The 23,718-nt window shown below is 41.4% G+C and overlaps 1 protein-coding gene across 2 annotated transcripts; it reads left to right on the plus strand.

The window, feature by feature from the left end:
* The first annotated feature begins 310 nt into the window (after positions 1 to 310).
* Positions 311 to 22,847, plus strand: MBIP (MAP3K12 binding inhibitory protein 1). 2 transcript variants are annotated; one of them, XM_073638948.1, is made up of 10 exons: positions 311 to 456; positions 1,014 to 1,167; positions 3,723 to 3,842; positions 7,468 to 7,668; positions 10,330 to 10,426; positions 10,835 to 10,900; positions 12,987 to 13,136; positions 13,508 to 13,605; positions 19,143 to 19,181; positions 20,695 to 22,847. In XM_073638948.1, exons 2-10 carry the CDS (start codon positions 1,051 to 1,053, stop codon positions 20,785 to 20,787), a joined length of 981 nt encoding a protein of 326 aa, XP_073495049.1. In that variant the 5' UTR covers positions 311 to 456; positions 1,014 to 1,050; the 3' UTR covers positions 20,788 to 22,847. The 2 variants fall into 2 exon arrangements, with proteins under 2 accessions (XP_073495049.1, XP_073495050.1); XM_073638949.1 differs by having other exon boundaries at positions 1,022 to 1,167.
* The last annotated feature ends 871 nt before the right edge of the window (positions 22,848 to 23,718 follow it).

Consider the following 23,718-nt stretch of genomic DNA (forward strand, 5'->3'; position numbering starts at 1 on the left):
TAAATATGTGAAAAAGTTATCAACTCCTGAGCCATAGTTTGAGATTTGTGGCAGAGAACATGTGATAAATTCTCTACTGTGAGGGTGAAGCCACATTGCTTGTCCTGTTCGTGGCTCTGTGGAGAGGAGCTCACCTCAGTCATTACAGTATCAATATGCTCATTTTACTCAACACAGTCTGAGCATGCTCAGTATGCTCTAATGGGCTCACTTCCGCCCTCACGTCTTACCTAATTTTCGCCCTTACAGTATGCGCACGCTCAGTGCGCCTCGTGTGTTTACTTCCGCCCTGAATTCATACCTCACTTCTGCCTGGACATTTGGAGCATGCGCAGTACCCAGCTAGGAGCAGTAGTACAGTAATCTGGTTATGTACTTGCTGTTGCTTCCCTTCTGCTCTGTACGCTTGCACGTGGTTGTGGAATATCAGTGATAACTCCCTCCGTCCTCTACCAGGTAAGGCAGCTGGGGGTTGTAGTCTTCTGGTGACCACGCTGAGTCTAGTGTTGCAGTCTTCATTCACCATGAACGCAACAGACCTGTGTAGCTGCATTGTACTGTGCTGTGTATTTTCTGCATGCATTAATGTATGTGTTTTCTAGGCTTCCACTCTCCCCTCAACCCCCCCAGCTTTTGCAAAACTACAACTCCCAGCATGCCTTTGCAGCCGCACATTGTTAGGGCATGCTGGGAGTTGTAGTTTTGACAGCTGGAGATCCACAAGTCAGATATGTACTATATGGCTGAGACTTTTTTTAAAAAAAATATTTAATTAAATAAAATAATTACTAAATGGCTACATGTGCATTAGTATTTGCACTTTTGTATTATGTAAATGTGTGAAAAAATATTCTGCTGATTCTTAGCTATATAGCGACCTGCATTGTGCGATGACCAGCTTTCCCAGATTCCTGAATGGCAGCAATACATCTTGTTACATAATGACTGTGTTCACAAATCTGGGAGATAAGCTCAGTGGATGCCATTATTAGTGTTTTTTCTTATTTTTGAAGTCTTTCAGGGTGATCACCTTTAACACTGGATTGAGTTATGGCCGCTGCAGTGAAGAGAACTGCTAAGATGGTAGAAGGAGAATCTGCACAGATGAAAGGCTGCAAGGAGATCGTGCAAGGGATGCTGAGAACGCTGCAGAGCTGCGTGCAGAAGGTAAGAATACGGCCATATAGTGCACATCACTTATGTTACTATCATTATATCCTAATTATTAAAGTTGATTGGGGAAAAAAAGCCACACCGACCATTGTTTAGATAAGACCTTTCAAGATGTCTGCGTGGTGTAAAAATAATTTTGGCCACTCTCCTTCACATATTCTCCAAAGAAGACATTTTAAAGAGCTCGCCTGGAAAATAAAGTTATCACCTACCCACAACGTAGGCGAAAACCTATTAATCAGTGGAGGTCCAAGGAGCAGCTGTACACATCTCATGCTCCACCGCTGCTCCTGTCATTCTCTACAGGGCTGCCGAGCAGTGCACTTTGCTTTTCCCAGGAACATCCCCATAGAGACTGTATGGAGCTGCAGTGGAGTGTCTGACTTGCTGCTCCATTTTGTAAAACGTTCACTGTTCCGCTCATCAGTGCGGGTCCCAGTGGTCGGGCTCACACTAATTAGCTGGAAAACCCTTTTAAAGAGTACCTAGCTTTTTCTTAAATTTACTTTTACCCTTAATGACACATCCTGCAGGTCGGCCAGGGTCCAGGTCTTGAGACGCCATTGATCGCTTAAAGCACTACTCGAGCCTTTTCTTTTATTGCACCGCTGGAGTGCTGCTTTAAATGTAATTCCCCTGTCTCATACTCACCTGCTGCCACCTTCATCCTTTTCCAGGGTCGCTCCCGTCAGTCTCCAGCAAAAAGTCACCTGCTGGCAGATCCAGTGTTTCATGGTGCTGCGCAGAGGTCACTTTTCAATACATCTCTATGAGAGGCTTGTTCTGTCCCTCATAGACTTGCATTGAGCTCTTGTGCTGTAACTTCTGACTTTCTGCCAGTCAGAAGTTACAGGCACAAGATGGCTCCGTGGGACTAAAGCGGTACCGGTAAAAGGTGAAGCCGCTGGAATGCGAGTATAAGAACGGGAGCAGGGGGCTTACATTTAAAGCACAACTCCAGCTGTGCAGTGAAAATCCGATGGCGTGGTGCTTTAACTAAAAATAAATAAAACACTCATGATTGCACTTTTCAGCAGAAGCACCAGGCTAATGAGTGCGTGCTGAGAGATATACAGGCTTATTAGAAAGTTTATGACCCTGTTTCCCATTCTGTGCAGGAGCTCAGCACTTCTGCGTGCTTAGATCCTCACTTTGCGCAAAAAAAAAAATCAGTGGGGATCTCAGTATCTGAACCCGTCTCTGGGACATATGAAGATATTCATGAAAGGTAAAAAAAAAAGTACTCTATAAGGCAGTGTTGATTTCCATGAAAAATTTGCATTCGCCCAGGAAATTTGTCAACTTTTCTGGAAGTCTAGAAAGTTTCACTCTTTTTTTTTTTTTTTTTTTTTTTTTTTTCTTGGAGCCTCCATGATGTCTTGGGAAAGTTTACAAGAATGTAAAAAGTTAATGAGCCACATTTTATTTTTGGAAAGTATATATATTTTTTAAAGATCTGAATGAATTTTTCAAATATGCCTTTATAGTGCAGTATGAGAAATAATAAATTCAGTATTTCTTGATCGCTTCATTGGGGGACACAGGAAACCAGTATATTCAACTTCGGAACTAGATTGTTAGCTGCCAAAGTTGAGCAAATAGGTTTTCAGGACCCTAGTCCAGCGGCCAAGTTAGTCATCTGCCAGACCACAGTCCTGTGAATTGTCTATTACAGGATTTCTTGTGACGAATTGACGTCGCGCCTGGCCTAGTAGAAGAGACACCAGGGATGTCGCATGTAGTGGGAGATTCGCAGTTAGGCACGGACTTCAGACGTCGCCACTGGACCAGGATTCTGCAAATCTATTTGTTTATCTTTGTTACCAGCATTACATGTAATGGGTTTTCCATTGCTCAGAGATTCTCTTCTGAGTACTGTTTCTTCACAGTAAAATAGTAATAGCTATACTAACCTTCGGTGATGGCATTTTCGCCTCACTTTCTCCCGGGGATCTCATGACATTATGTCACACGATCCCTGCTGCCGATCAGTTCTGGCTTCACTCTCCTCTACTATGCTCATAATTGACATCTGGAAGAAGTGAGCGAGAAGCAGCAGCTTTCACTTACCCCAGATGTCATGATTTGTCCGAAGGAGCGGAGAGTGAAGCCAGTGCTGATTGACTGCAGGGATTGCATGACATAACAATGTCACGCGATCCCCGGGAGAACCAGTGCTGACACCGCTGGAATGGTGCTGTCACCGGAGGTGAGTGTAGGCATTATTATTTTACTGATTGAAATCATAGGGATTCTGAAGCGGTTGTCCGAGTAGTGGACAACCCCTTTAATGAAATAATCCCCAAGTCTCTGGTCTTCCAGGCATTGACTAACATCACATGACCATATCAGCCAATTATTTCACAGCCCTGAGTCAATAACCGCATTTATTTGTCCGTGTGATTAGCGTTGTGGCAGATTTATAAATTTAAGGCCTTAGAAACATCTATTACCTTACTTTTACATATATTTGTGGGTTTTTCCTTAACTACCCGTTGGGTGTCAAGTATAAGATATAAATACAATTGTTTCTTTATTACCTTTTAAAGCTCCAACAACCTGACGATGCCGTGAATATGTCCATCAACTGGGAGAAGATCCAATGGTCGCCCAATATCAGACCAGCGTTCTTGTGCTCCGTCCTTTGCCAGCACATATCTGATCTACAGGTAGCAAAACTTTTACATTTATATTGCAATGTCTTCCTGACACTAATTGGCTCACGTTACAGGGGGGACAATTCAGTTTGAAAACCCCTTGTATTCACATAGGAACCCTGGTAGACCTTGTTTGGTCAGGGTGTAGGAACACATCAGGCTGGTATCAAGGTCAGAAATGGGAGAGGAAGTCCATGAAGACAGCTCCAGCACCAATGGAAAAATGCCAATGCATAACTTTTATTGTGCAATTAAAAACGGGAGAAAAAGATAAAAAATTAAATTAAGAAACCATAAGCTTACATGTTTCGGGTTAGCAACCCTCATTCATAGGTGTTAAAGAGAGATATGTATGAGGGCTTGGGAAGTCTCATTTGCTTTGCTAATATTTCGACGTCCTTCATTTTTTATGATAAATGTACACAAACGAAAAGGCTCAACATGAGCATGACAAAACTGCAATGTGTACACAGAACCTTACATTCTTTTTCTCTCTGTATTACACATACATCCAAACAGAAAGGTAATCATTTATTTATTTATTTTTATTCATGCTGATCTGTCATTAGCCACAACAAACTATTCCTTTAACAATTGAAACCTTCACCTCATATATCTCTAGAACAGCTGTGAATCAGGGTTGCTAACCTGAAACGCGATCCTTTATCTTTTTTTTTTTTTTTTTTTGCTTTTTCTTCACAATGTTTTTAATTGCACAGTAAAAGTTAACGCTTTCTCATTGGTGCTGGTATCTTGTCAAGGCAAATGTCTGATTATGTATCTAAAATCCTGAAAAGGCGCCTGTCTGTAATACATAGAGGACTTGGCCCCTATAAAAATCATACCAGCACTGTACATTTTAGTGTTTAGTGCCAGAGAAAGTTACTTTTAATTCAGATGCAAATTATAGGGCTTCAGTGCACCCTCCGTACTGCCAAAGCCTCATTGCACCTTTATTTCTCCTCAATTTTCATTTTGTGGACTGCTTTAGCTTCTAATTGATATCACTCGTTTGCCCAGAGCAAGCGCAGCCTGAACTCAACTCGCCTCTCTGCACACGGACACTGCCTGAAGCAGACGTGAGCGCACTGTCAGTGCAGGCGTGCATGCAGTGTGGGAGGCAGTGTTCTCCTTCCTGAAGACTCTTGCTACACTTCCAGGTGTACAGCGAATGGCCGCATAGAGGAGCCAGGGAGGAGAATGCTCCCCCCTCCCACACTGAGGGTTATTCCTTGGTTCTCAAATGTAAAGTGAGAAATCAGAAGAGCACTGCATAATCCCATATAGGTAAGATCAACAGAAAAGAAAAATACAGGACTCGGGTGTGCAGGGTGTTGTTGTGGAAACCCCCGATCTGGTAGCCTGCTCACATTAATAGGTGTTTCGCTGCCGTAGTCCTCCCCTCTGGTGCTCTCCAGGTCATGCTCCGAGATGGGGGCTAGTCGGGTGTTGTGCTGCGTCAAGGAACTAATCCAATTGGATATCAAAAGTCGATTTGAAATAAATGCAGTCACGTGCCCATGTGGCTTCCATGGTTGGTTCCATCTCATTTGCTATTAGGAGATAAACTACATTGTTAATAACCAACAGAGCAGTGTATGTCCCCTCTTTGAAAAGGATCCTAAAGGAAAACTCTCCAAACTAGGCACTGTCTAATCAAAAGACTGCAAAGGACATTAAGGGGGAAAAAAAAAACCTTTTCCAAAAGACTTCAAAACTGCTTCAGGAAAAGATAAAATCTTATCTGAAAAGTGTCCTAGACAGGAACATTTGCTGAAGCGGTATCTGCTGGAAAAACACGTTTTTTGACCCCTCCAATAAACTTACCCTTAGAGTGGGTGCACACAGCGTCTTTGTCGAGTAAAGTAAAAACTGGAATGACAGTTACTGCAATAGGGTCTTATCCGGCTTAGAAAGAAAGTAAAAAACAGGATGTGCTCACCTTGTGGGGTTGTGTCAGTCACATCCCCTGTGTTAGCATGTTGAAATAGGCTGCTCCAGATCTACCTGAAGTGATAAGATGCAAACTTGGGAAGGAAAGTGGGTGTAAATCCGCACGGCCAAAGGTCCAACATGCGATAGGAGACCAAGAAAGTTTAGATGGGTTTTTTATTTGTCAACGCGTTTCGAAGTATTCATACTTATGATCATTGTGAATTGTCCTAATGAAGTATGAATACTTTGAAACGCGTTGACAAATAAAAACCGCATCCAAAATTTCTTGGTCTCCTATTGCATGTTGGACCTTTGGCCGTGTGGATGTACACCCACTTTCTCTCCAAATTTGCATCTTATCACAATGTCTCTTTAAGACAGCAAAGACGTCTGTTACTTCCAGCAAGCGATGTTTCAGGAAACTTTCTCTGGAATTTTGTAAACTTTATTTTTTTTCAACGTCTTTGACCACCACCATTTTTTTTTTCTTTAGCATTTCTGTACTGCTGTTTTTCTGAACTTTTTGTTTTGTTTTTAAATCCATTCAACAATGGTGAAACGCTGACAAAACGTCCAAAAGGACGCCCAGGCATCTTTCGAGGATTCCCATTGATTTGTATTAGTATGGTGCTTATTCCAAGGAGAAGATGCCTCAAGAATGCTCACGTCGCTCCTTTTAACCTTTTGACGTCTTTGGAAATCTGAAACAATAAAAAGCCGCTCAGAAATATGAACATAAGAACAAACGAGTCGTTTTAACACAAATGCTTATTTTCAATCTTTTGAGCATTTAGTGAGCATTTAGTGAGCACTTTTTCAGGAGGGTTTCGGGGTGGACGCTTCTGAAAAAGTTGCTGTATGCACATACCCCAAGACTCCTCCAAGGCTTTTACTATTTTGAGGGGAATTTTTTTGTTCCTGCCTGTATATGTTTCCTTTCATGCATATTAAGCTTTTTCTGCAGTCTGTTCGCTGTAATTTTTTTATTCTGCTGGATAAAATGATATCTAATCAGAAACTCTGCATCGGGAAAAGGAACTGGATGCAAACTATGAGGAAGACATAACAATTGGTAATTATGTAGCTATGTAAATGAGGTTGTGCTCAGAGCAGAAATCCTTTTTATTATTTCTTTATAAATTATTTAAAAGCACTTTTTTTTTATTTTTTTTTTTAATCTTTCTGAAAAGCTCCTCGCCGTCTATCGCTGCCTACTTTACGCAGTAATGGCCGATCACATTCTCACCCGTCACTGAGATTCTGTGTGCCTGTCGGCAGCAGCCGGTGTCACCATTCAATAAATATTATGTCATTAGCTTTAAAGAAAATAAAGTGACACACAGAAAAGGTAGGAAAATCCCAAATATTCTACCTCTGTAGACCCAGAAATATTAGGGTGTGATCAGTGGTAGAATGACACTGACCATATGGATTCTCTAGTTTGAGAATTATGGGCATTGCATGGTAGACGATAGTCTTCTTTCCTTGACGTTGACCCACAAAACCAGGGTTATACTTTTTTTTTTTTTTTTTAGTTTAATATCCAAAAATTTAATTTTATTGATATTTTCCATTTTGTTGCATTTGTCATAAATGGCGGAGTGGTCCTTTGATTGTCCGATGGAAGTGGTCGCCTCATCAGAGATGCTTGATGATACTTAAAAGTAATTTATGATCCTTTTTTTTTTGTCTTTCTTTGAAGCCTCATCTAGATCAGCTTCAAACTTTGGTAAATGTCAAAGAGAAAAGCACTGACCCACCGCACCTCGGAGAGGCTCCGGGGGCCGCAGACATCGTGGAAGTGAAGGAGAACATTGATATTGGCACAAAACACGCTCCAAATAAGAACGCAGAGTGTCCGCCTGATCCGGCTGTCGTCCAAATACACGCAGATAAGACGGAGGTAACTCGCAGTTCGCTGCTGTTTTTACTATATTTTTGCAGCTTACATTTTTAACTAAAATGTTACTCGTTAGTGTGATGAAACTGTTAGAGGATTTCTAGGCTAAAGATATTGATGATCTGTTCCATTATCCGATCACCGGGGTCCCAGCGTCCCTGCTGATCTGATGTTTTCAGCTCTGCTGGCTGTAGAGAATGAAGCTGATACAGCACAGCTACGGTAACTCTGTAGCGTTCGTTTTCCGCTACTATTGAAGTGAACAGGACCAGAACTGCAGTACCTGAGAATGGCTGCTACACAGTAACCGGAAACGGACTGTCCAGCTCTGTTCAATTTCGGCATCCGGCCACCATCGGTTCTGAAAAGAGCTGATCAGATGTCTGACTCCTCAAATCTGATATTGACCGGTCATACACATTATATGGCTGTCGAGTGAACGATGTTTTGACCGGCAGCCATCTCCGCTGATTCTCCCATACACAGAAGCGCTCGTTCAGTCCGGCGCTCCTGTGTTCTCTATAAGAAAGCCGTCGACAGACCTCTCTGCCTGTGGCATATCTCCGGTAGAACAAGGCAGTCAGCTGTCTTAAATCAAACATGTCTACTCGACACCTTCCCCCGATGATCAGTTGGACAGCACCCCCATACACATTAGAGTGTCGGCTGAACCTGATGAAATTGGTGGGTTCCGCCGACATTAGTTTAATATGTATGGGGGGGCCTTAAAGGGAACCTGTCATGCCAAAATTGCTATGAACCTGCAGATATCTGGTTACTCTGCAGGCTAATATAGTTCTGAAGCCATGTGGCCGCGGCACTGAGAGCCCCACTGCCTGGAGCAAATGGACTTTATTCCTCCCAGCAGCCTTCGACTTTCAGCCATAGAGGCGCGACCACGCCCCGGCACTGACTGACAGCTGGCTCAGCACTGATACACCTTACAGCCGGCTGTCAGTCAGTGCTGGGGCGTGGTTACAGCCAGCACTTCCTGTATACTGAGCGGTGACTGAAGCCGCGCCGGCTGCTGACTTCGACAGTTTCGGCCAAAACTATGGAGGTGCTGTCCAACTGATCGTCGGGGAAGATGTCGAGCAGACATGTCTGACTTCAGACTGCAGATCGCCTTGTTCTCCATTAGCCTGGAAACCACCTTTAAATTTGCAAATATGTTATTAACAGAACTGCTACTGCTCAGCCGCCTGCAGAGGGAAGTGCGATTTTCTAGGTCACTATTTTCTAGGTCTGCTGCTTGAAGCACATCTGCTTTATCTCTCGTTCTCAAAGTGCAAACTACATCATCATATAAAAAGTGTTATTCATGATATATATAAATATATAGGGTGCTATAAAAATATTTACAATACAACTAAGAGAATTATTAATAAATGTCCATTTGTGTTGAACACCACAGCTGTAATTGTTTATTGCTGATTAGTGTAATTGTTTCCATAATTCTGTAGTATTTGTGGCATTTTATTCACCTTTTTACACCTAATAGAATAGCGGGAGGTAAGTTCTTGGATGGTAGATATGTTGTCAGTAATGTAAGCTTTACCAGTAACATCAGGTTACTGAGAGACTTTAATGTGACTGGATTTTGGATCCGAGCAACCAAAAGAGCCTGGCTGGGAATAGTTGATCCTATGATCCAGTCTGGAGTTTACAGGCCTAATAACAGCAGCTGGATTAGCCTAGTAGTGTGGAGCGGGTTGAGACTGGAGAAAGGCAGAGCTGCTGGTTAGTCTTCCTTGAAAACAGAGGTGTGCTGGAGTCAAGCAGAGGTGTTTGTTTGGTGAACGCATTGAATACAGGTGTGAGCTGCTGCTGGGAATACAGAGGTTGGTGAGGCTGCTACATTTATGTTTCATTCTGCTTGAAGAAAATGACTGTTATTTATTGATACGGAAGGAGGTGTAAAGCTTATTAAGGACAATAAACGACATGCTGTTTTGTTATAAACCCCAGTGCCATGTGTATCCAAGCGGCCACCTAAGAGCGTGAACCCCCTAGAAAACGTACATCTCCGTATCCCTGAATGCAGGCTCTGTATAAATGTTCAGAAACCAAATAATCCCATTCTAATGTAAAACACTAGCGAGGAGAAGGGAGATGCAGCTGCAGCTTCCCACTCCATACATATGAGTGTGGATGCTGTGAGAGGGGGGAGAGAGCTGCAAAGTGGACAATTAGATTGACTCCAAGCATACGGGATAGTTCTTGCTCTATAAAAAGTCTGCTCCCTAAGTAGTCATTAAATTTAGATAATATGAAATGTAAACTAAGAAAGAAAATGATTTATCAGGATAGAAAACACATATTTACTTTTATTTTCACATTTAAACAGTGATGATAATATATGTAAAGCGCTGCGGAATATGTTAGCGCTATATAAAAATAAAATCATTTCATGTAGAAACTGTATTATACCTGTATTTTCCCTTAAGTAAAGTAAGCCTTGATGTGATTTTTCTTTTCCTGCTGCGCCTGCAGTAATCCTCCTGCTGTTCTTCTCTAGCTTTCAGCGTGCCCAAAATCAAAGGCAAGTTTCTAAAGTAGATGGGCGCTCACATGCTGTTTTTTTTTTTTCTCTTAGCATAGCCGATTCCTCCTAACCCCTCACTCCATCTATATATTTTTTCTTTGCCGCTCTACTCCCTGTAGATTGACAGAAGGATATTGGCATTCATAGAGAGAAAGCAAGCAGAGATCAATGAAAACAACGTCCGGGAGTTCTGCAACGTTATTGATTGTAATCAAGGTAAATGTTCCTCCAGTCGCTCCATTCCCTAGTGATCTCTGCGAGAAATGGGACTGGAAATGTCCGCGCTCAGCCTTATTCCCGGCTTTGTACAGCTACACGTTCACTTTTGATTCATCTTGCATCATCATTCAGTTAGGTGATGAAATTGCCACACAAACACGGGGGGCTGCTTTTATTCTAGAACAGATGGGCTACAGTGAATAGTGCGGCATTGTTACATTGTATCTCATTTATTTACCAAATATCATTAAGTTATAAACAATTGTTACATTTACTTCCTGCTATAACATTGGTATAAATGATGCCACCTAACCTTACCCCGGACCAATGCTTTACCGCTATCCTACTTTATGATCCGTCAAACATCTGTTCCTAGTAATATATATATATTTTCTATTACTGCAGAGAACAGTTGTGCCAGAACAGATGCCGTATTCACTCCATTTCCAGGATTCAAGAGCCATATAAAAGGTGCCTTATGTTGCCCTGATCAAATGTGATTGTTCCTATGTTCATAATCTATGTGATGTTCTTATTTCACAAAGTATTAAGATTAGGGCTTAAAGGGGTTTTCCATTTTTGGGGATAATTATTTTTGTTCTTAATGCATGTGTTTTTGGCTAAAAATCTTTTTTGTAATTGGGTTTCATTAAAAATATTGCACCGTTTGTCTTCTGCAGCCTCTATGCTGCACTTGTCTATCGGTGGCTGCTAAATGGGTGAACTGAGAATCTTTCAGTGAGCGTATTCTGATAGTCCAAGAAGAAAGTTTGTATCTTTTATCAGTTGTTTTTTGAGCTCCTGTCCTCTTAGACCACATCAAAGTTGAATGCACAGGGAAACAAAGAGCCTGTAAAAGCCAAATGGTGCAGCATTTTTAATTAAATCTAATTTAACAATTTTTTTTTAGCCCAAAATATATGCATTTAAGTCAACCCCTTTTAAAGGCAATCTGTCAGTAGGATCAACCCTCCTAATCTGTGTATATGGGCATGTAGGTCATAGGAAGCTGAATAAAATGATACCTTGAGATCTGCCATCTGATTTCTTATTCCTGAGAAATCCAGGTTTTTCTTAATATGTAAATGAGCTGTTAAGGTCTATGGGTCAGACCTAGATCTCCCTGAGAATCTGCCTTCAGAGATTATTTTAAATGAAAGGAGGAGTTACCAGTGTGAGACATGTAGATCAGGAGAGCAGACTGTCAGTCATTACATGTCTCACACTGGTAATGCCCCCTTTCATATAAAAAAAAATATTTGGAGGCAGATTCTCAGGGAGATCCATGTCCGGCCCATAGATATTAACAACTCATTTACATAATAAGAAAAACTTGGATTTCTCTGGAATAAGACATCATATCACAGATATCAAGGTGTCATTTTATTCACCTTCCCATGACCTGCATGGCCATATAGACGGCTTAGGGGGTTGATCCTACTGATTGTTTCCCATTAAGTGAGCGTGACACATTTCTGTTTTGCGGTCCATACTTGGACCGGCCGCGGGTCTCCTGACCTCAATAGTCTCATATATGCCTGTGAGGCCTTCATATTCTGAACTAGAGAATGGTCCAAGTAGTGTTCTCGAAACACAAATGTGTGAAACTGGGAGCTTTTCTATCCATGTCGCAGCCGCCCGCCATGTGCAGATCCCCTCTAACAGATTGATGACAAGTTGTTACATTGATAGAGTGGGCTAGGATTTTCTGAATGTTTCCTGAGTGCATGAAGTGTTACATCGTAAAATAACCTTTATTCATCTAGCAAATCCAGCACAAGGTGGTCCCTGCCGGACCTGCAGTGCTGATATACCAGAAATCCTTCTCATGACCGCTGCAGCCAATCGCTTGACTTCAGTCAAAACAAAAACATATTTTTAACATTAAAATGGGTGTCCGTGTTTTAGTCTGACTTCAGCTTACCGGGGTTGCATTGGCTGTGGAGCGGACTCGCAGGAGTGGGGTGATGCTGCGGACCCTCAGCTGGGAGGAGGGGAGTGTCTCGGCGGTACGAAGCAGGAGCCATTGATCTCCCAGCGGTGGGCTTCAGGAAAATCGCAGCACATGCACAGATTGAGATCTCGTCATTGAGCCTAGATCTAAATCTGTGCATGTGCCGACACTGGCGCCATTTTCCTGGAGCCCACCGCGGGTAGATCAATGGTTCCTGCCTCACACTGCCTCCTCTCAGCTCAGGGCCCGCAGCATTGCCCCACTCCTGTTACCGCCGGCTTCCTGCAGTAGCGAACCTGCCTCCTGTGACTCTGCTGCACCGCCACCGGGCCCCCCACCTCCCCGGTAACCTGCATTTGGACTATAAGATGCACTCACAAATTTAAGGGGGAGTGGAAGGGGGTGAGTGCATCTTATAGTCCGAAAAATACTTTTTTAAGCAATTGTTTGCTGTCTATCTTTCATCCACTCTAATATTCTGCTTTTTTTTAAAAAATTTTATTACAATCAAATCTTAGATATGTGTGTAATAGTGTTTGGTTGACTGATAGAAATTAATTTCAATGTTATTTATCTGTACAACGATTTAATGTCCCACATCAGTATCCAGGGTGGTGAATGCTTATGGGCCTCAAACTAGAACTGATGGCTCCACTTCCAGCTCCGGGGCGCCTCCTCCTCCTCTTGACTGCGGGAGCCAGGCTGTGGAGGAGCGGCTGCAGAGTATGGAGTATCACCTGCGGCTGAACCCAGGTACAGCTTGGATCAGTAAGGCACGGCATCTCCTGAGCAATGTCTCCTCCCGATCAGTTCATTTTCTTCCTACTTTGACGAGATCTGAAGACAGAAAGTTCAAAACAGACATTTTGGAGACTATTGCGTCACCCGGTCACAAATAACTTCTATGCGTCCTACGCGCTCGTCCCCCTCGACCTATACTGCTGAGGGGCTAGAAATGCAAAATGACTCTTCAGTGGAGGGAGCCGCTATAAAATATATTTTAATTTATACAGGCTTCTTTAGTTTTTTCCTAGAATGTAGAATTATTATTATTTTATTTGATTTATTTTTTTTTAAGTTATATACTTGTTCAATTCTAAACATATAATCTATAACACTACTAGGCGGACCCGTGCCGAAAGACATTTATCAGAGAATTAAAAAGTTAGAAGATCGGATCTTGGAATTGGAAGGCATTTCTCCGGAGTATTTTCAGACAATGGTGAGAACCTTTTTTTATGAGATTTTCTGACCGCTTTTAAAATATTAGCAAAAGGAATTTATGGATTTCCCGTTTCGTTTTAACTTCTATCTAATGTGTATGGTCACTGTAAGTGCAGTTTACTTTCCCATGGACATTGCAATAAAGTAATATATATGTATTTTCTTTATGAATAACAAGGTAGAAGTCACAATAGAATTATGACACATTAGAGAGTGTACATTTTTTAACCAGTACTCAAATTCCGGCATACTGGATACCTCTTGTGATTACTAGGCCACCTTGTTGTGTGAGGTGTGGTAATTGCAAGAGGCTCCTAAGATGCCAGCACTCAAGTTATGGCCAAAGAAATTTGCAATGGGCTGCACGGTGGCTCAGTGGTTAGCACTGTTGCTTTGCGGCACTGGGGTCCTGGGTTCAAATCCCACCAAAGACAACATCTGCAAGGAGTTTGTGTATTCTCCCCGTGTCTGTGTGGGTTTCCTCCAACACGCCAAAGACATACTGATAGGGAATGTAGATTGTAAGCCCCAATGGGGACAGTGCCGATAATGTCTGTAAAGCGCTGGGGAATACGATGGTGCTATGTAAGCGAGCAAAATAAATGTATCGGTAAGTATGAACCCCTGGAGCTAGGTAGATTAAGTCTTTTTGCTCCTCTTCAGTGAAAATCAAAATACCCCATTGCATGATTAACAGGTCTCTCACTAACTACACACATAGAGACCGGTTATTCACCCGGAGCGGCGCTGGATCTTAAAACTTTGTTGTATATTTTCTCTGAAACGCCGAAGCAATACAGATAAATGTATATCTGGCTGCAAGTGAGTTCATACTGTGATTTGGGCAGCATTCACCAACTGACGGGTTCCCTTTTAATTGTTGTTCTGCTAGGAAGTAGAGATTGTAAGAATCTATTCTGGTCCAGCGGCCAGGTCGGTAATCTGTGGTCACAAGACGAGAACTGCGCAAACAACCTCCTACCTCCCGGCATCCCCGGCTCCTCTTTCAATTAGCCAACCTGGTGTGACGTCATTGTTGCAGCATAGCACATGTGACCGTGCCAGGCCCGCTAATCCAAAGAAGAGCCATGGATGCCGGGAGGTAGGTGGCTGTTCGCAGAGCTCTTGTCTCATGGCCACAGGCTACTGACCCGGCCGCCGGATTAGGTCTTGCCAATCAATTCGCACCATCTCTTATAGGAAGTAGTTATCGCTGATCCACAGGACAGGGGGTAACTTCAGGATTGTTGGGGGACCGACTGCTGAGATACCCAGAAAAGTGTCATTTCTGGAGCCGTAGATGAAGACCCACATTCATTCTCTATGGGACTTCCAGATTTCAATAGCAGCTTTCCTGTCAATAGGTGATAGATTCTTCTTCCCAAAATATTTTTAATGGCTGCTTTATAATCATGTACAGATGATAGAATAATCTTATATACACATATGTATATGTGTGTGTGTGTGTGTATATATATATACAGTACAGACCAAAAGTTTGGACACACCTTCTCATTTAAAGATTTTTCTGTATTTTCATGACTATGAAAATTGTACATTCACACTGAAGGCATCAAAACTAAGAATTAACACATGTGGAATTATATACTTAACAAAAAAGTGTGAAAGAACTGAAAATATGTCTTATATTCTAGGTTCTTCAAAGTAGCCACCTTTTGCTTTGATGACTGCTTTGCACACTCCTGGCATTCTCTTGATGAGCTTCAAGAGGTAGTCACCGGAAATGGTTTTCACTTCACAGGTGTGCCCTGTCAGGTGTGATTTCTTGCCCTATAAATGGGGTTGGGACCATCAGTTGTGTTGTGCAGAAGTCAGGTGGATACACAGCTGATAGTCCTACTGAATAGACTGTTAGAATTTGTATTATGGCAAGAAAAAAGCAGCTAAGTAAAGAAAACCGAGTGGCCATCATTACTTTAAGAAATGAAGGTCAGTCAGTCCGAAAAATTGTGCAAACTTTGAAAGTGTCCCCAAGTGCAGTGACAAAAACAATCAAGCGCTACAAAGAAACTGGCTCACATGAGGACCGCCCCAGGAAAGGAAGACCAAGAGTCACCTCTGCTTCTGAGGATAAGTTTATCCGAGTCACCAGCCTCAGGAATCGCAGGTTAACAGCAGCTCAGATTAGAGACCAGGTCAATGCCACACAGAGTTCTAGCAGCAGACACATCTCTAAAACAGCTGTTAAGAGGAGACTTTGTGCAGCAGGCCTTCATGGTAAAATAGCTGCTAGGAAACCACTGCTAAGGACAGGCAACAAGCAGAAGAGACTTGTTTGGGCTAAAGAACACAAGGAATGGACATTAGACGAGTGGAAATCTGTGCTTTGGTCTGATGAGTCCAAATTTGAGATCTTTGGTTCCAACCACCGTGTCTTTGTGTGACGCAGAGAAGGTGAACGGATGGACTCTACATGCCTGGTTCCCACCGTGAAGCATGGAGGAGGAGGTGTGATGGTGTGGGGGTGCTTTGCTGGTGACACTGTTGGGGATTTATTCAAAATTGAAGGCATACTGAACCAGCATGGCTACCACAGCATCTTGCAGCGGCATGCTATTGCATCCGGTTTGCGTTTAGTTGGACCATCATTTATTTTTCAATAGGACAATGACCCCAAACACACCTCCAGGCTGTGTAAGGGCTATTTGACCAAGGAGGAGAGTGATGGGGTGCTACGCCAGATGACCTGGCCTCCACAGTCACCAGACCTGAACCCAATCGAGATGGTTTGGGGTGAGCTGGACATCAGAGTGAAGGCAAAAGGGCCAACAAGTGCTAAGCATCTCTGGGAACTCCTTCAAGATTGTTGGAAGACCATTTACGGTGACTACCTCTTGAAGCTCATCAAGAGAATGCCAAGAGTGTGCAAAGCAGTCATCAAAGCAAAAGGTGGCTACTTTGAAGAACCTAGAATATAAGACATATTTTCAGTTGTTTCACACTTTTTTGTTAAGTATATAATTCCACATGTGTTAATTCATAGTTTTGAAGCCTTCAGTGTGAATGTACAATTTTCATAATCATGAAAATACAGAAATTTTTTTTAAATGAGAAGGTGTGTTCAAACTTTTGGTCTGTACTGTGTGTATATATATATTTATATGTGTATGTGTATATATATATATTACACACACACACACTACCGTTCAAAAGTTTGGGGTCACTCAGACAATTTTGTGTTTTCCATGAAAACTGATACTTTTATTTATCAAATGAGTTGCAAAATGAATAGAAAATATAGTCCAGACATTGACAAGGTTAGAAATAATGATTTTTATTAGAAAGAATAATTTTCTCCTTAAAACTTTGCTTTGGTCACAGAATGCTCCTTTGCAGCAATTCCAGCATTGCAGACCTTTGGCATTCTAGCTGTTAATTTGCTGAGGTAATCTTGAGAAATTTCCCCCCATGCTTCCTGAAGCCCCTCGCACAAGTTGGATTGGCTTGATGGGCACTTTTTGCGTACCATAAGGTCAAGCTGCTCCCACAACCGCTCAATGGGGTTGAGATCTGGTGACTGCGCTGGCCACTCCATTACAGATAGAATACCAGCTGCCTGCTTCTTCCCTAAATACTTCATGCATAATTTGGAGGTGTGCTTTGGGTCATTGTCCTGTTGTAGGATGAAATTGGCTCCAATCAAGCGCTGTCCACAGGGTATGGCATGGCATTGCAAAATGGAGTGATAGCCTTCCTTATTCAAAATCCCATTTACCTTGTACAAATCTCCCACTTTACCAGCACCAAAGCAACCCCAGACCATCACATTACCTCCACCATGCTTGACAGATGGCGTCAGGCACTCTTCCAGCATCTTTTCAGTTGTTCTGCGTCTCACAAATGTTCTTCTGTGTGATCCAAACACCTCCAACTTTGATTCGTCCATAAAACTTTTTTCCAATCTTCCTCTGTCCAATGTCTGTGTTCTTTCGCCCATATTAATCTTTTCCTTTTATTAGCCAGTCTCGGATATGGCTTTTTCTTTGCCACTTTGCCCTGAAGGCCAGCATCCCGGAGTCGCCTCTTCACTGTAGACGTTGACACTGGCGTTTTGCGTGTATTATTTAATGAAGCTGCCAGTTGAGGAGCTATGACGTCGATTTCTCAAACTAGAGTCTAATGTACTTGTCTTGTTGCTCAGTTGTGCAGCGGGGTCTCCCACTTCTCTTTCTACTCTGGTTAGAGCCTGTTTGTGCTCTCCTCTGAAGGGAGTAGTACACACCATTGTAGGAAATCTTCAGTTTCTTGGCAATTTCTCGCATGGAATAACCTTAATTTCTAAGAACAAGTATAGACTGTCTAGTTTCATGTGAAAGTTCTCTTTTTCTGGCCATTTTGAGAGTTTCATAGAACAAACAAATGTAATGCTCCAGATTCTCAACTAGCTCAAAGGAAGGTCCATTTTATAGCTTCTCAAATCAGTTAAACCGTTTTCAGCTGGGCTAACATACTTGTGCAAGGGTTTTCTAAACATCCATTAGCCTTCTTACACAGTTAGCAAACACAATGTACCATTAAAACACTGGAGTGGTGGTTGTTGGAAATTATCCTCTATACACCTATGTAGATATTGCAATAAAAACAAGACGTTTGCAGCTAGAATAGTCACTTACCACATTAACAATGTATAGAGTGTATTTCTGATTCATTTAATGTTAGCTTCATTGAAAAAAAATGTGCTTTTCTTTCAAAAATAATGAAATTTTTAAATGACCCCAAACTTTTGAATGGTAGTGTATATATATATATTATATCTATGTGTGTGTGTGTGTATATTATATTATGTGTGTTTGTATATATACGTATGTATGTGCGTATATATACCTTTTAGGGATCTAATGGGAGGTGTTTTCATAATTAAAGAGAGGGGGCAGATAGCCATCACAATAAAATAGAAAGAGGCAGTTTATTATTGGCTCTTGTTGTTATAGGCACAAACCCTTTCTAGACAAAGGCCCCGCTGCGGTTTTGCTCATTGATGGCGGTTCCCCTTTAAAGCACTAAAGTTGCTTTTTATCCCTAAAAGTGCAATCATTCCTGGTGTTAAATTGCTTGCACATTACTGACGTGATGTTCCAGCTCCTGCTGCTGCCGCAGACGGTGGAGATGCACTATAAATTGTTAGTTGCTGTAGCGTGCTATTAGTTAGAGTCCTATAATCATATACATATTGTTATCACATTGTAGACCGGCAAGCCTATAAATTGAGAAATGGGATTTAGATTTATTCTAATGCTTTGTATTATATTTTTTTTTCATTTTTTGTAATTCTGGCCTCTAAGAGTCTCTGCTGCATCCAACTCATTTGTGCCATATTTTCTGCCTGAAATTGAATGCGCTTTTCTGCATATTAATGCAAACCGGATACGTGCCCCTAAGAGCCCAAGTTTAAAAAGTAACTGAGCTATGGAAAAAAAAACTTTTTTTTTTTTTTTTCCTTTAGGTCTAAGAGAATATTTTATGTTGTGCCTACTTTTTGTGATTATTTATGTATGTATGTTTTCTGTGTTGCAGGAGATGTCCGGTAAGCGAAGAAAAGCCCAGACTTCACAGGTAGATATATGGATATACAGTAAGAGGTATATGGCCACGCATCAGAAAATATAATGAATGAGCTCATGATGGGGAACAAAATCCGCACTCAATATAATCCATAGTAAATAATTTCTATACTAATGTCGTATTTAATGTACGTTACATTGCATACAGTATATATGCTCTCCATCCTTAGGCTTGGCTTACATCAGTATTTGGCATCCGTTTCTATTGCAACAGGCCGAAAAGTGAAATCTAACCACTGAAATTTAAAGGGGTGGTCCAAAAATAATATTGATTCTTATACGAAATGTCTATTTTCTTAATTTTTCTAATATGATTTAATTACATAGTCTCTACCCTTCCCTCTCTAATTTAAATGCTGTATTTGATTTTTTTTTTACGTATTTCTGTTTTGATGAGGCTTTTTTTTATTTTTTTTTTTATTAAAAAACAGCTAGTGCTTGATGGGACACTTAAACGAGCAGTAGTCAGGGGATAGAAGCTTTTGTCAGTGCCTCAAGCTCTGTCCCCTCCTTGAAATGAAGCGTCATCAGTGATGTCCGTTTCAGGGGCTGGGCTAGTCCCTGCTCTGAGCATGCTTCAGTTTTCAATTTAGACGTATGCTCAGCACAAGTGCCCTCCTAAGGCAAGAGTCAGACGGCCGTATAACCCAGACGAGGATCACAGTGCAATGCTCGGACAGACCATCAGCTCTCCTGACTCAAGTGTGACAGCTGCATAGAAATACATGCTGTCACGCTTGTGACGCTTCTTGAGAACCGACAGCCAGTCCGTGCATTCCATTACGATCCTCGTATAGATGGCCATATGACCCTTCCATAACTACAATATTCTTCTCAGTGAACAGTGACAGTATGCTCGCTGACTCTGATGAGAATTGACGAGCCAGCAAGAGCGCGCATTGGAAGGAGATTACGCAGTGAGCAAGGACAACAGTGACCAGCCCTGTCCACGAAATTATCATCGGTTTCAGGGGCTGGTCTCTCCTTTCTCGTTATCTTTTTATAATGCACAGTGACAGTGCGCTCTCTTGGCGGCTCATCACTTTTCATCAGAGTTGGTGAGGGAGCGCACTGTCACTGTGCACGGAGAAGAATATTGCCCAGTAAGAAAGGGGCTCGTGCTGCGCATACTTTAGAATTGACAACCACCGCATGCTCAGTAGAACAGGGACTAACCCAGCCCCTGAAACAGGAGTCACTGGTGACAATTCAATTAAGGGTGGGGACAGATGCTGCTGCAGTGACCGCAGCCTCTGTCCCCTCATGACGATTTGATTAAGTATTCCAGCAAGCACTTGGGATTCTCAAACGAAGCGTCATCAAAACGGAAATGGGTAAAGATAAAATAAAACATTTTAGATTAGAAGTGGGGGTAGGGGCTTTTTCATTAAACCATAATAGAAAAAATATTATATTAATAAAATAGGATAAAAATCATTATTAGTTTCGGATCACTCCTTAACAGAACCATTCTTTGCTAAAGTTTATATATTTTTGTCTTTTAGAGCTACTCCCTGTTGGAGCTTGACCAGAAAATTAACTCTCTCCGGCAATCCCTCTACAAAAAAGCTAAAGTTGAACCTCTGGACAAGCTGTAGTCGCAGTGGTTTTGGACTTTGCTGTCTTTACTTTTACTCCAGAATATCATGATTCTCCCTTTTGTCACCTGTAACCTTCTGTTGCTTGCCTCATTCCACATGTTCAGTGACATTGGTCTCATCGTTATTGTAGAAAAGTGTCATGGCTGACTAGAGGCGTTGTTATGAGATATGGGGGAAATCGGTCAGAAGGATTTGGCAGCTATAAAAGAAAATAGGACCAAGTTGCTGCGTACGTCTCCGGATAGTTACAGAGAGGCAAGACTGTTCATCATGAGTGCTTTTTCCAATAGAAATCAATAATTTCAAGGAGTATTTTCACTTTTCTTAAGGGTGAGAAAACGTGGCTGCTTTTTTGAAGAAACAGCGCCACCCTTATCCACTGACTTTATCTGGTACTGCAGCTCAACCCAACTGAAGTACATGGAGCTGAGCTACCAGAGATGGCACATTTACAAGAGTCGCCCCTTCTGATCAGCTCTTTGAAGAGACTTCGGCGGTCCTGCGAGACTGTGATTAGAACAATGCTGCAAGATCTTAAAAAAATATGGCGCAGGCGAGAACGATCCGGCCCACAAGCTGCTGTAGAGAGGCTGCGACACTCTCAGATCTAGTATCGATGACCTATGCTAGGATAAGACATCAGTGTTAAAAGGCTGGATGACTCCTGTAACTCATAGCCACCTACAGTGTATATAAAAAGTCTACACACCCCTGTTAAAATGCCAGGATTTTACCATGTAAAGAAAAAAAAAAAAAACATACTAAGAAAAATTTCCAAACTTTTTCCACCTTTTACAGTCACCCATAATCTGTACAAATCCATTGGGAAACAAACTGAAATCTTTTCGTGTGGGGGGGAAAAAAAAAAAAAACGAAACCAATGTGGTTGCGTAAATATTCACACCCTTAAATGAATATTTTGTTGAAGTGCCCTTTTAGTATACAGCAGCATTCAGTCTTTTTGAATAGGAGTTTATCAGCGCGGCACATCTAGAATTGGCGATTTTTGCCCGCTCTTCCTTACAGTAGCTCCACATCGGTCAGATTCTGGAGGCATCTCCTGTGTACAGCGCCCTCTTCAGGTCAACACGGATTTTCCGTTCAATTCAAGTCTGGGCTGAAGTTCTGAAATGACTCTTCAGATAGACTTTTTATCTTTACTGCATGCGTTATAAGTGCAAGTCTTTCTTGCGATCACTGCACACTATAGAAATGTGTTTTCTAAGTTCAGAGAACTAGAACCTCACATTGTATAGTCGTGGCATCACCTCAGTCTCCGTGTGCCAGTTTTCAGAAAATAAGACTTCACTTCGGTAATAATTGTTGGGAACGATGGTGTATTTGTGTATAACATCAGTCACTACACATCAGGTTTTTTTTTTTTGTTGTTTTTTTATTATTTTTTTTTTTTCCAAAATGATGGAACATTCAGCAAATGTAGTGTCTTCCCAGTTTATAACATGCTAGTAATGAATATAATTCACACAAATATTCCACTATATAATGTGACACTTTTTTTAAAAATAATGTAAATACGTCTGAAATTAAAAATCTGCAAAATAAAATGCAGTAGAAAAAAGTAATTATTAATTAACGCAAAAAAAGGCAACAGTATTTACCAGCCCAGGTCTCCAGAAGCCTTCTTTGTGTGCAATTTTAATATTACCTCTTCCATGAACTGGTAGGTTGTGAGTGGTCGTCTCATCAGTGTTTCGCACGTGTGTTGCCGCCATCTTTATTATATGGGTTAGTGCATTAGTTCTGAGACCTGGGCGGATAAATACTGTTACCCTTTTTTGCTGTGTTAATTCTTGAATTTTTGGGGGAATTTGAATTCCTCTTTCTATGGCTTTGCTTTTCATTTTGCTGTCCTAGAAATAGATGGTTCTTAAATTTGCTTTAATGGACCACCCACAGGCCTGAAGCTTGGAGGTGGTTTCCAACCTTTGAGACAATGTGACTGAGACACCTATACATCAAAGTGCAGCTTTCTTTATAATTTAAAGAACCTATAAATGTGACTCATGGTCAGTATAAAATGAACATTTATTGAAAAATTCATAAAAACACATAAGAAACAATGATACAAAAGAGGAAAAAAGTAAACAGAAAAATGGGCATCTGAGGGTAGGTAGAAGCATAAATCGATATTTTAAACCATGTACAGAAACACAGTGACCAAAGTCAGCCTAAGGTAAAGATACATATGGAGACCATCATTTAAGTAAAGTGCAAAGTGCAACAAAAATGTCCCAAGTGGGTAAGTACTTAGACTATATAGAAAGGAGGTCAGTAAGTGATTAAATAAATATATTTTACCTGGTAAAAGCCTACGGCGAAACGCGCGTCGGACCTGTGTGGACTCTGAGGGATCTTCAGGTAGCTCATTTGATACTTTCATGTCTACTTTTCAGTACCTTTGACCTTTGTATCTGCTGTCTTATTTGTTCACTTACTGACCCCCTTTCTATATAGTCTACGTACTTACCCACTTGGGACATTTTTGCTGCACTTTGCACTTTACTTAAATGATGGTCTCCATATGTATCTTTACCTTAGGCTGACTTTGGTCACTGTGTTTCTGTACATGGTTTAAAATATCGATTTATGCTTCTACCTACCCTCAGATGCCCATTTTTCTGTTTACTTTTTTCCTCTTTTGTATCATTGTTTCTTATGTGTTTTTATGAATTTTTCAATAAATGTTCATTTTATACTGACCATGAGTCACATTTATAGGTTCTTTATTCAATAAGGGATATCTGGTCACCAATCATTTTGTTCTTTTGGATTTATTTCTTTATAATTTAGGTAGAAGAAAAAGCGGACCCAATATTTGATTTTATTCAACCCGTTCCTGCCACCAGTCTGTAGATGTGTCCCAGGTGGCAGTTTGCACCCAGGAACTATGCACTATTTACAGTTCTT

Source organism: Phyllobates terribilis, unplaced genomic scaffold (genome assembly GCF_046119375.1).
Source record: "Phyllobates terribilis strain yellow unplaced genomic scaffold, ASM4611937v1 Scaffold_7__3_contigs__length_470593459, whole genome shotgun sequence".
Lineage (NCBI taxonomy): Eukaryota > Metazoa > Chordata > Amphibia > Anura > Dendrobatidae > Phyllobates > Phyllobates terribilis.

What these genes read in the sequence shown, in the direction of transcription:
- MBIP (XM_073638948.1), top strand. Translation starts at nt 1,051, where the DNA reads ATGGCCGCTGCAGTGAAGAGAACTGCTAAGATGGTAGAAGGAGAATCT. An exon ending in TGCAGAGCTGCGTGCAGAAG is followed by an intron (nt 1,168 to 3,722) that starts GTAAGAATACGG and finishes TACCTTTTAAAG; the next exon opens with CTCCAACAACCTGACGATGC. An exon ending in TACACGCAGATAAGACGGAG is followed by an intron (nt 7,669 to 10,329) that starts GTAACTCGCAGT and finishes TACTCCCTGTAG; the next exon opens with ATTGACAGAAGGATATTGGC.